Genomic DNA, 11,460 nt, shown 5'->3' with positions numbered 1-11,460 from the left:
ATTTCCACCAGTATCTCCATGTATGAAGAGCAACTCAGCAATTTAATTTTTTTTCAAAAATGGAAACTGAACCATTGCGTTCTACTCGACAATCAATGATACAGCTTCTAACAAAATCGAATACTGTGAATGTGATATAATTTAAACTGGATTTTGGATGAATTAATGCATTACCAATGCATGTTTTATTTAAGGTTATTCTACTTTATATATACATCCCATTCAAATCGTACAGTTGTCCCACGTGAAAAATGTTGAAATCCAAAGTATATTAAGCCATTCAAGGAGCAGAATTAAAACAATTTATGAAATCATGTTTATTCATCACATCTAGGAACTTTTTTCAAATAGGCGTAACTGTATTTGACCTTGAAATTTGAAACGACTCATACTCTGTCTATTTAACAAATTTCGTTTAACTGACGTGACTACCGGATAGTCCGAAGTCTATTCTTTCTATTGGGTACATTCGTTGGCCAAAACAGCTTGTGTTAAGAGCACAATCGCCGTTCCAAAAATCAAGGTCAGAATCAATTACGCCCATTTGAAAAAAGTTCCTAGACATATATTCGTTTTACAACCATTCCTACGTTTTAAATTGTCTTCCGCATTGGCCCTTGAACTTTGAAAATTTATTCGATTTGTTCTATTAAATCTAGGTTTAAGTTAAATACTTTATGTTAATTCTAGAGAGCATCTGTTTTTTAAACAATTCATGTTGAATAAGTGGAGAATAAATAATTATCATCATTATTTTTCATCATATAAAATGCTTTCCACAAAACCATCACAATCCGAGTTATTCTTCAGCGCTCAGAACATTTCCATCTAACATGCATTCGACCCTGCTGCGACAGAAAGAGCATGACTGTCAACTACGAAACGAAATGAAAACAGAGAGAATTTTCTCTCTGGCAAAGAGAGCGTGACGCTTGTCAGTTTTGTTTTGTTGAATTTCTCCCTGCATTCCAGTTAGAACGAAAGCTCTCTCGTAATAATTGTTCGTAATAAATTCTTCATGACTCTTTTTAGCGGGTATCTTTTGACAGCGCAAAATGTATGGAATATTACGTAAATAATGACATCATAAAACGTATTTACCCTGAAACGCCAATTATTATGTCATTAATGGCGTAATCTGAATAGGCTATAAGAGTGTATGGAAATCGAAACACAACCCCAGATTCAAAACAGACCTAGAGCTCGTTGTTGTTCCGCATTCATGCCAACATAATAGAGCTTGCTGACGTTTGATCTCCTTTCTCTTGCACGCGCACAAAATGGATAGGATTTGTTTTCATCGGGAAACGCTTTGGAAGCGTTTCCCGATGAAAACAAATCCTATCCCTTTCGCGCGCGTGCAAGAGAAAGATGATTATTAATAGAATAACGTCAGCAAGCCTTATGCTTAGAACTGGCTGGCATATAGCAGGTTGATGAAGGTCAATTCGGCGCTGATGTGCTGTCGTCTCTTTTGGTTTCCAGCAGTAACTCTCGAGTCAACTTCAGCATCTTTTGTAACCGGGTGACCTTCCAGAAGTTGTGCACTATCATCGGTACGAAACGGGCAGAACATAACCTGGAATTATGTTTTCCAGGCAGCGAGAATCGTGTGGCAGAAAACCTTGTCGTCGAGAACCAAATTGATGTCGCAGAACTCTTTCCTGTCGGATTTCAATTCAATCAGTCGGTATCTGTGTCAAATCTGTAAATATTATTATTGAATATTGATGTAACAACAAAATCTATTGTAAATCTATGGTATGAACAATATACTCTGTCTAGATAATACATTTTATTGTAATTTGGTTGCAAATACAATATACAGTCAAATTTCACTCGTTGGGCTATTTTTAGATGGGCTACGATTTAGTTGGGCGCCCATTAGTTGGGCTGTAGCCCACTTAAAACGAAGGTGGACGTCAAATTATGACATCAACGGCAGTTTTTTTTCTTTTCGCAGTTGGCAGCTCTGAATTTCTATTGTATTCGCTGATTTGACAGATGAAATCTCAGCCCAACTAACGAAAGTCTTTCACTAGATGGGCTACGAGTTTAGCCCAACGAGCGAAAGTTGACTGTATTAGTTTATTAGTACAGTAGACGTTCGATAACTGCAAGTCATTTAACTGCAATGCTTTTTAACTGCAATTTGATAGTTGCAACAGTTTGGCAGTTATCAGACCGCTTAACTTCAAACTGATGTCAGACTCAATGACAGCTGCGATTGACAACCGTTTGACGTCTAGAATGCGTTGCAGTTATCGAACGGCATTCGATAACTGAAAAGTACACATGTTGCAGTTATCGAATGGCTACTGTATAAAAAACCGTACAATACAATCACAATATATTTTATTGTTTCTCATAAATGTTATTGTTTTTGTACAGTTTACACCATTTAACCTAAGGTTTTTTTGTTTTCGGGTGGGCAATAGGCAATAGTTTCAGTTTTAGTTTGATCGCAGCCCAACAGCATCGCCAGCGACCCTAGAGGGAAATTGTTATATTTTTTAACCAGTCTATGAAAATGAATCGGAATTGCTGTTGGTGAGGGTGAGTAGAAATATATAAGCGTGTAGTGGCTGCGCACTTTATTATTTGACGTTTCTAGCGCATCATATGATAGAAGCCTATCTATTAATTTGTTCCATCAGGAGATTGAATTTGCCTATCGATCACCCATATTTTGTTAAAATTGTTTCTAATCTGCATTATGCGAAACTAAGATTTTTAGTGATCAATTTATCATTATTATTTAATATGGTCTTTAAAAATCCTACCGGTGTTAAAATAATGGAATGATGCTTTGATCTATAGAATGAGTTAGACATTATCACTAATGTCGCTACACTGCCTGCTTTTTGTTGTTGTGCGAAGCTCAATTTGGCTGCAGCCTGATGCGGGTTGTCTCGCTCGGTCTCGTCGTGTTTGTGTTGACTTTTTCTTGTGTCGTTCGTCCATTATTTCGAAAGGAAAGGATTTGTTAAATTGAATTTTAATCAGTGTCGCGTTCCTAATTAAAGGGCTTCTAAAGTGTTTTGCGTCGGGCATGGCGTCGAACAGCGCTGGAAGTGGAGAAAATAGCAACAGTACCACCAGCAGCAGCGGATGGTACCCGCAGGTGGTCCAGCCAAAACGAAATCAATTTGAGGGGAAATTGGAGGAGCAGAATCTGATGTCTTTGTCGAGTTATAATACCAGCAGCAGTAACGATCACAGATTCTGCCGGTTGTGTTTGTCCAAGGAGCAACAGCTGAAGCCCTTGTTCCCTCCGAATGGATCCCCGGATGGGACGTTGATCCGTAAAATCCTCAGTTGTCTGACCATTGCTGTAAGTAGAATGATTGAGGGAGCGGGGATGGGGTTATCGATTTTGTCATTAGAATAAAAGTTTCAACCTTTGCATTTTTGGGTTTCATCGGAGGGTGGGGTTTTTGTGTTGATTCCATCCGTATTTATCAATTGAGAGCACTGAGCAAGTCTAAAAGTTTCTGCTTCTCTGTATTTCGTATCGATAATAATTAATTGACGCGTTTCAATACAAAAATAGGAACACACTTACGACTATATGTATCTGATGATGAAGGGAATTTTCCATTTTCAGCTCTCGTTCGAGGAGGACTACGATACATTTGTTTGTCGCGTTTGCGTTCAAGAAGTTGCCAAGTTTTTTGTCTACAAAGAGCAATGCTTGGCTAATGATGCCATTCTTCGGGGACGTGTCAAACCTGCTAAAGTAAACTTCTATAATGATGTACAAGGAATGCAGGCTCCAAACGACGATGTGGACGATGATGAACAGGACTTTGAACCAATTGATTCCGATGAGTTCGATATACCGGATGAGGGAGACTACAACCAACCAGCCGATAATTCTGCAAACGTTTACGAAACTCCAAGCGTCCCATTAGAAAGTGGGCTTGCATTGGAACCTTGGAAGCTAAAGCCCCTTCCAAAGCAAAGGGCCCGCCGTGAAAATGTTCAAGACTATTACTACGGTGGTTATCGTTACACTTGTGCCACTTCACGTGCCAATGGGAAAGTCCATTGGAGATGTATGTACAAATCGAAGCTTAAATGTCGTGCTGCTATTCTGGTATCGCCGAATGGAACCATCAGTTGCGGCTCACACCGCCATAATCATCGACCGGACAAAAAACCTCTCTCCAACCACGCTGATGGAACTATCATAGATGTTCACACCGGGCAAAAAGTGACCTACAAGCTAATCAAGAGCAACCGAAGCCCAACCCACCAGACACAGATGATCTGCAATGGGTACAAATATCGTTACGCCAGGTCCACCCAGAAACAAACCACCTATTGGCGATGTATGAAACACAACGGCAAGGAAAACTGCAAAGCGATTCTTTCGTTCAGAACTGACTTCAGTGCGTGCTCCTCCAATGGTCATTCCCACAATCATCCGGCTCAGTACGACATGAATAAACCCTTGCCAAGCATACTGGATGATGAGCCTCCCCTGTACCCAGAACAGCCACCGATCAGCAATGGTATCGTTCGGATACCCGATGTAGGAAAATCGATGAAAAACGGTAAGAAAATGAAAAACGCCGCGTTGTTCCACAAGCGGATGGTTCATAACGGATACGAGTTTGGATTCCCGCGTATCGATCGACAGTATTCGAGGTGGGCCTGTTTCAAGAAAAGTCTGTTCAACTGTCCGGCCAATTTGGTGACCAACTCTGCCGGAAGGGTTATCAAGGAAAGTGATTGGGCGCACAATCATGGACCAAACGTGAGTATGCTTGTATTTTTGAGCTGCTTATATCTAGAATCTTCTATTTGATAAGTTTTCGCGAAAATCAATTTACATTTAGTTAATTGACTTACCTCAATGGTTACTGCAAACTAGTTTTCAATCAGTTCAATTGAATTTTCTAAAAATATTATTACCACAATAATGTGATATATTCGTTTGTTCTCTTCGTACAGGATGACTACACCAAGGAAACCGTAATCGAGGGATACATGACTGATGCCAAAACCAGCGAGCAGGTCTATTACAAGCTAATCCCGGGCAAGCGAGGCCAACGTTTCGTCTTGTACAAAGGCTATCGCTACTCGTCGGATCGCTTCATGAGTGACGGCCGGATGGCTTGGAAGTGTACAAAATGCAGAGTGTTCATCGTTATCGAGGGTCGGTTTAGCTCGTTCGAAGATCGAGGTGGCGAACACGAACATCCCATTTTGGAAGAGGATGACGAACAGTTGGATATGGGCTCGTGCTTGCAGGGCCTGTCCGGGCTCGAGGGCGATCAGGGGCTGGAAGAGAACAGTCAGGATGACATCGGAGTTGAGGAGGAGATGGAATTTGGGGTCAAAAACGAAGTGGATGACGATGATGAAAATGAGGAGGAAGACATAGAAGAGGATCCGGATGCGTTTGCCAGTGACGAAGAACAGCTAATAATTCCATAAAAGTGTCAGGTTAGACTGTTACTAACAGGTAAGTACCAAAAAATCTACGATTGAGAATTAGATTTCCTTTCAATCCAGTCATTAGATGTGTAAGACATGAAAATTCAAGCCAAATTTGCTAAATTCCTTCGGATTTTGACTTTTGATTAAAACCAGCTGGTTATGATTGTAAATATTATTGATGGTATGTTTTAAAAGCAAACTTGTTGATGTCGTCATTACATATCACATCCTTATAGCGTTCATGATAGAAGTATGTAGAAGTGGGGATTCCCAGACCAACATTTAGATATTGTATGTACTGTGTACAAAACAAGAAACTGCTGGTCCAAAAAAGCTACGCCAACGTGACGGAGCAAGCTGAGCCACGACAGGCGCCTCGATCGTCAAACCAGTTGGTCAGGGCTCTATCGCTCCAGCACCAGCTACGTTGAAGGCTTTTCCCGAGCTACCGAAGCCGGTGAGTCTAAACGAACCTGCTGGGTCGAAAACCCAATCAGCAAGTCAGCCTGCTATAGGCATCGTACAAACGGTGTCTCCAATCCCGCTGCAAAAGCAAAATACTCGTTACGCACACAACCACAACACGCCGAGGTGGCTTTGGTCGACTTTTTTTAAAAACCCTGCGAATACGACTCGTTCCCAGAGCCGAACCGACGGCTTCCAGACAGACGACTCAACAACGTCCACAAGAAGCGGACGAAGCCGAAGAAGACGAAGGGCGATGCGATGATGATGATGCCGACGAGCAGGATGTGGATTCCCTCCCATAAATGGCTTTCACGTCGTAAAACCTAGACAAAAATTGGCACGATCACGAACCCCACGAAAGTCAACGCGCTCCGAACCTTCATCAGCAGTCAGTCAGCAAGTCTCGATATCGGGTGCCTTTAGAAAGTCGAGAACGAACAGCTTTCTTTGCCAGGCTACGTCGTTTTCGCAAATGTGGACCACACGAGGAGAGGCACCGCTGTTGCAGTGAAGGAGCATATCATCAGGTCACTCATGTCGAGAAAAGCCTGGACAGCCGGCTGATCGCGCTGAGAGTACACGATACGACAATTTGCAATATTTATGCTCCCTCCGGCACTGCACAACGCGCTGCTAGAGAAAAGTTTTCCAACGGCACCCTGGCCTACTACCTCCGAAACCCGGGCGCGGTTGCTGGGCTCTTCGTCCGCATCTTCTAACCGAAGAAAACGTAGCCGAGTTCCATTATAAGTGGCAATATTGGACTCGGCAACGTAGGAACTACGGATCGTGGATGGAATAGTGGCTGTCGTAAGCTAAGGGAAAAATCAAAACATTTTTCAAGTGGAAATCTCGAGCCGTTTCCGAGGAATTTCACGATGCGCACCAGCGTCTCTATGCGCAACTACGGCTAGCGTACGACGGATGTTACCAACATCCCGAAATGTTGACTACCATAAACCGTCTTAAAGGTGAAATGATGGCGCTTCGAAGGAATTTTACCCACCCTTTCATGCGCATCAACGAAACGCGCCAGGCGGGGGAGACTATGTCGATCTTCCAGCTGGGGGAAAGACGACGTAAAAAAACAACCATCGTGCAGTTGCAAATGGCTGAAAACGCGATTCTAAATGAGCCACAAGTAATCGAAGCAAATCTGTTTGTTTTTTCTCCTACCTCTACTCGGAAGAAGCAGCAGATAACAACGAGGACGGGATTGTTTGCAAATGAGTTATCCCACCGGACGACCCACTAAACGAGTGATGCACCGAAGAGATTACGATGGCAGAAATACTATCTGCTATCAAATCCAGCGCAGCTAAGCGATCCCCCGGTGCCGACGGGATCCCACGAGAATTTTACCTAAGCGTGTTCAACCTGCTCCTCAATGAAGCACTCGCCGGTAATCTTCCCCACACCGTCGTGGGGCGTCTCAGTGTTTTGGGAAGAAGAGAGGTGAGAACACAGGGCCCGAGCGTACCGGCCCATATCGCTGCTCAACAGTGACTTTAAACTTCTCTCCCACATTCTGAAAAATCGACTGGAGCGCGTCATGCAAGCCGCCCATCGTGTCTTGAGCGACGGACAAAAATGTTCGAACTCAGAACGCAACATCTTCCAAGCCACACTCGCTCTGAAATCGACATTGTTGTTTCATAAGGGCGAAAGTCGCAAACGTAAACATTGACTTCTTCTGCTGATTTCAGGAAGATTAGAGACTTCTGGCGGTATTTTCCACTTCCGTTCGATAGCAGGCGCGGAGCGGTTGCGGTTGTTGCCTGGGAGCGGTCCTAGTTGTTGAGGAATTTGCAAGGAAAGGCATTGTTTACGTTTGCGACATTCGCCCTTATGAAACAACTGTGTCGAAATATCGGATCGCCAGTCTCCGTCACCACCGTCGCGCCCAAGTTGAATACACCACTAGGTGTTCCAATCTGCCAAATTCACGATTCAGCCATCTTGGATTTTAGTATGGGAGAGCCAGCCGGTTTGTTGTCGTTTTGCACTGGGAATTAATTTTTCACCCCCGCCTTCTTCTCTTCCATAAACTTGGCAGGTTGGAGCACCTACTAGTGTATTCATCTTGGTCGCGCCGGTAAGCTCATCAGCTTACCTTCGATCGGGTGCGTCATTAATTTCTTTTCTACACCATGCGGTCGATCGGGTTCAACGAGGTACTCATCGCTCTTCTCGCGCTCATCGCCAGACAATGGGCGCCGTTCATTCGAGATTGTTCGTTCGTTGTGACAAGGGGACCCACTGTCCATGCATCTCTTCGTTTTATATACCCATCCGTTGGTATGCCGGCTCGAATAAGTTTTGTGGAGAGGATTTACTAGCCTACGCCTACTACTTTGCCTACGCCGACGACATCAGCGTGATAGTGACGTCACCGAGGCAGATCGAGACGATGAAGGAAGTTTTTCGTCGTTTTGGTCTTGCCGCTGGCGCGCAATTGAATTTGCGCAACACCATTGCGGTGAACGTGGGGTATTGCGAAGGAAATATTTTTGACACCCAGTGGCTACAAGCTACTCATGTAGTCAAAATTCTGTTTTTTTTTTCTTTGCAAGCTTTATTCGTCTGATGACAACTCTAAATTGGAATGCACGGGTGGAGAAGTTCGCGCAGCAAATGTGGCTCCAATCGTTACGTACGTTGAACATACACTAGAAGGTGGTTATGCTGAATACGTTTGGCACATCCAAGCTATGGTATTTATCGTCTGTGTTGCCACCCCTCGGTATTCACACGGCGAAGATCACGTCAACAATGGGTACGTTCTTGTGGAGAGGAGCGACTGCCCGTGAACCAAAAACTCAATTGGCACGGGACAAGCAGCAAGGAGGCCTGGGCCTGCAAATCCCGGCTTTAAAAAGCAAAAGCCTAGCCACAAATAGAGCGCTCAATGAGATCGATTCTCATCCTTTTTACAGATCCCTTCTTTTTCACGCAAATCCTCTCCCAGCAATTTCAATAGACTATCCCGACGTTAGAATTATCCTCTAATCTTTATCCCAAGTTCCCACCTGATCCAACGAAACCCCTCCGCCGATCTAATCAACCGGTTCTTCATTCAACAAACCGAGCTTCCAAAGGTGGAAATAAACAGTCCAGCGATCGACTGGCCACACGTGTGGCGAAATATTTCAGCAAAGCAGCTTACATCCGCGCAATGATCCAAATTGTACCTACTAGTGAAAGGCAAAATTTTGTTCCAGCGCTCGCGTCGTCCAGGCATGGACGGTTCTGCAACGAATTTTAGCAAGAGCAACACATGGGTGGAGGCAATTTTTCTTTGAGGATCTAATGAAACCTGTACTGACAGGAATAGGTAAAAATATGCGAGCGGAAATCCTTAGAATATTTATAAATTACATCCACTATGTGACCAAGTGTAACGATAGGATCGATGTGAATGAATTAGAATTCCATCTAGACCTAGATTTTTTAAACTGCACATATTTTGTAAACCTTGAATTATCAATACTTATTATAGACGTTATAAAAACTGAATTTTAAACCACAAAAAAATGATCCAGAATCTTTTCGTGTACCGTGAGCGTGCATTATTCTGCAGGGCTCCTAATTCTGCGCACTTTGATACAACTTTTTTTTTTATTTTATTTACTGTTATTATTATATTTAATCACGTGACTAGCACGAACAATTTTCCTTGAAAAATCGACATAACTCCCCACTTGGAGATTCCCTAGGCCGGACTGACATTCCGACATTTAAGAAAATAGCACTTTGGGCAATATTAGCATTTATGTAGGACTGGTCTTATTATTCGCGTTGTGTTACATTTATTTCCTTTCCATATAAAATTTAGAGTAGAGTGGGGCAAGAGTGCGCGTGGGTAAGAGTACGTTTTCGATTTTTTGAAGTTATAAAAAAGATAAACTAGCAGCACTGCATCATTTTGATAGGTATTCTGAAAAAAAGAATAGAAATCGAAAATTATCACAAGTTCTCCTTTTAAAGATAAGTAATTTGGTGTTCGGAAGGACTGAAGCGAAATAATAAAATTGATTTGGTTTTGTTTTACACGTCACTATAGTCCGAAAACGCAATTTCATCTAAATGATAATCCTCTAATCAAAAGAAACATGCATAAATTACGCAACGCTGAGCTGGGAGGGGTTGCGAGATGTTTGGCGATTCATAGACTTTAAAGAAGATTCATACAAAAAGTGTAAGATAGGGGGGAGGGGTGATGAAATGGTCATTTTTCCGTTACGTAATTAGTGATCTTTCTTTAAAGAAAATTCCTTTGTTCAAGCCACGCGAAACCTTTTATATTTTTATCTCTGTAGTTTTTTTTGTATATAATAAAAAAGAATGTTTTTTCGTTTGAAAGTTTATATTTCTAGGACCCCCTCCCCCTTTCAGAGTTACGTAATCTTTAAACATTCTTTTATATACTTTCAATAAACATCATGTGAATGTTATTTACTCATATTTTTGTTAATATATACTTGAAACACATGATTGAAAAATTCCGTACTCTTACCCCACCCGATGCCCCCACCGGTGGGGTAAGAGAAGTCGAGTCAAGTACGAGACACTGAAGACGGCCTTACTGTTGAGGTCGAAATACGTATCTGTCAAGATACAATTAAGTGGTGGAATTAAATGGGATTGTCTTGGGGATTGTACAAACTCGTCTTATGACAAGTGATAAAATTTGAATTATTTTATCTTTCAGATTTTTTTAAATAATACCTAGTTTTGTTAGGTATTGATTTTATGCCTTTTTTAAAAAGGTGGTCGGTTGTCGGCACCCTAAAAAAAATTGGGGTTGTATACAAGACACGACCGCTCGACGTAAACTACGTAAAATCAAATATAGTACACTGAACATACTATTCCGCTCTATATAGAAGAGAAGGAACCATCCCACGACAATACTACCCAGCTTTAGCAGCATCTCCCACTCTATGAAGGAGTAGGGACTCCACTGTCTAGCGGCTGGGCCACCCAAGGGCCTCATACGCCTGTCACTGGCGAACAAAGCTCGTGTACTCTGCATCGAAGCTTAGAACCGGTGTTAGGGCGCAATCGTTAATGCGAACATTTTTATATTCGGTTAGTTACTGCAAATAAATTCTTTTTCGAGTTCTTATAATCAAGCACGTATCGCAAGCATACCATATCGTTATATTGCTGCATGATTGAGTGTTTAATTTTGATAAAATATCGAAAAAACAAGTGTGCATAAAAATTGCCTCGCCATAACAAAAAGGTGGTAGAGAATTAACACTGTTGTTTACAGTTTAGAACCAAATCCAGATGTCGCACATGTTGGGGTAGGGATTTAGTGCTCCGCCTTCTCCCCCTGGGGCCACCCCATTCATACAACCCAGTTCAATAATAGATAATACCCTAAAAGTAGGCAATTACCCAGGATTGGAACGCGCTGTATAGGGGATGCATGATGCATGAAAGAACTAAAATTTTCAATAGTTTAGCGTTGATAATCAATAGTTTCAATACAACTGGCAAATTGGTGGAAAGTTTACGAATCGATTGATATATAAA

General features: G+C 42.2%; 1 protein-coding gene across 1 annotated transcript; it reads left to right on the top strand.

Moving 5' to 3' along the window:
• Positions 1 to 2,887: 2,887 nt before the first annotated feature.
• LOC134208314 (uncharacterized) lies at positions 2,888 to 5,647 on the top strand. The gene is made up of 3 exons (XM_062684320.1): positions 2,888 to 3,334; positions 3,608 to 4,762; positions 4,960 to 5,647. Exons 1-3 carry the CDS (start codon positions 3,053 to 3,055, stop codon positions 5,443 to 5,445), a joined length of 1,923 nt encoding a protein of 640 aa, XP_062540304.1. The 5' UTR covers positions 2,888 to 3,052; the 3' UTR covers positions 5,446 to 5,647.
• The last annotated feature ends 5,813 nt before the right edge of the window (positions 5,648 to 11,460 follow it).

The sequence above is a fragment of the Armigeres subalbatus genome, chromosome 1, assembly GCF_024139115.2.
Source record: "Armigeres subalbatus isolate Guangzhou_Male chromosome 1, GZ_Asu_2, whole genome shotgun sequence".
Classification (NCBI taxonomy): domain Eukaryota; kingdom Metazoa; phylum Arthropoda; class Insecta; order Diptera; family Culicidae; genus Armigeres; species Armigeres subalbatus.
The sequence above is the reverse complement of the archived record's forward strand: the minus strand, read 5'-3'. Positions and strand labels throughout refer to the sequence as shown.

Excerpts from the sequence above, each read along its gene's own strand:
- LOC134208314 (XM_062684320.1), top strand. The coding sequence starts at position 3,053 with ATGGCGTCGAACAGCGCTGGAAGTGGAGAAAATAGCAACAGTACCACC. Across the intron at positions 3,335-3,607 it reads TCAGTTGTCTGACCATTGCT|CTCTCGTTCGAGGAGGACTA; the intron begins GTAAGTAGAATG and ends TTCCATTTTCAG. Across the intron at positions 4,763-4,959 it reads CGCACAATCATGGACCAAAC|GATGACTACACCAAGGAAAC; the intron begins GTGAGTATGCTT and ends CTCTTCGTACAG.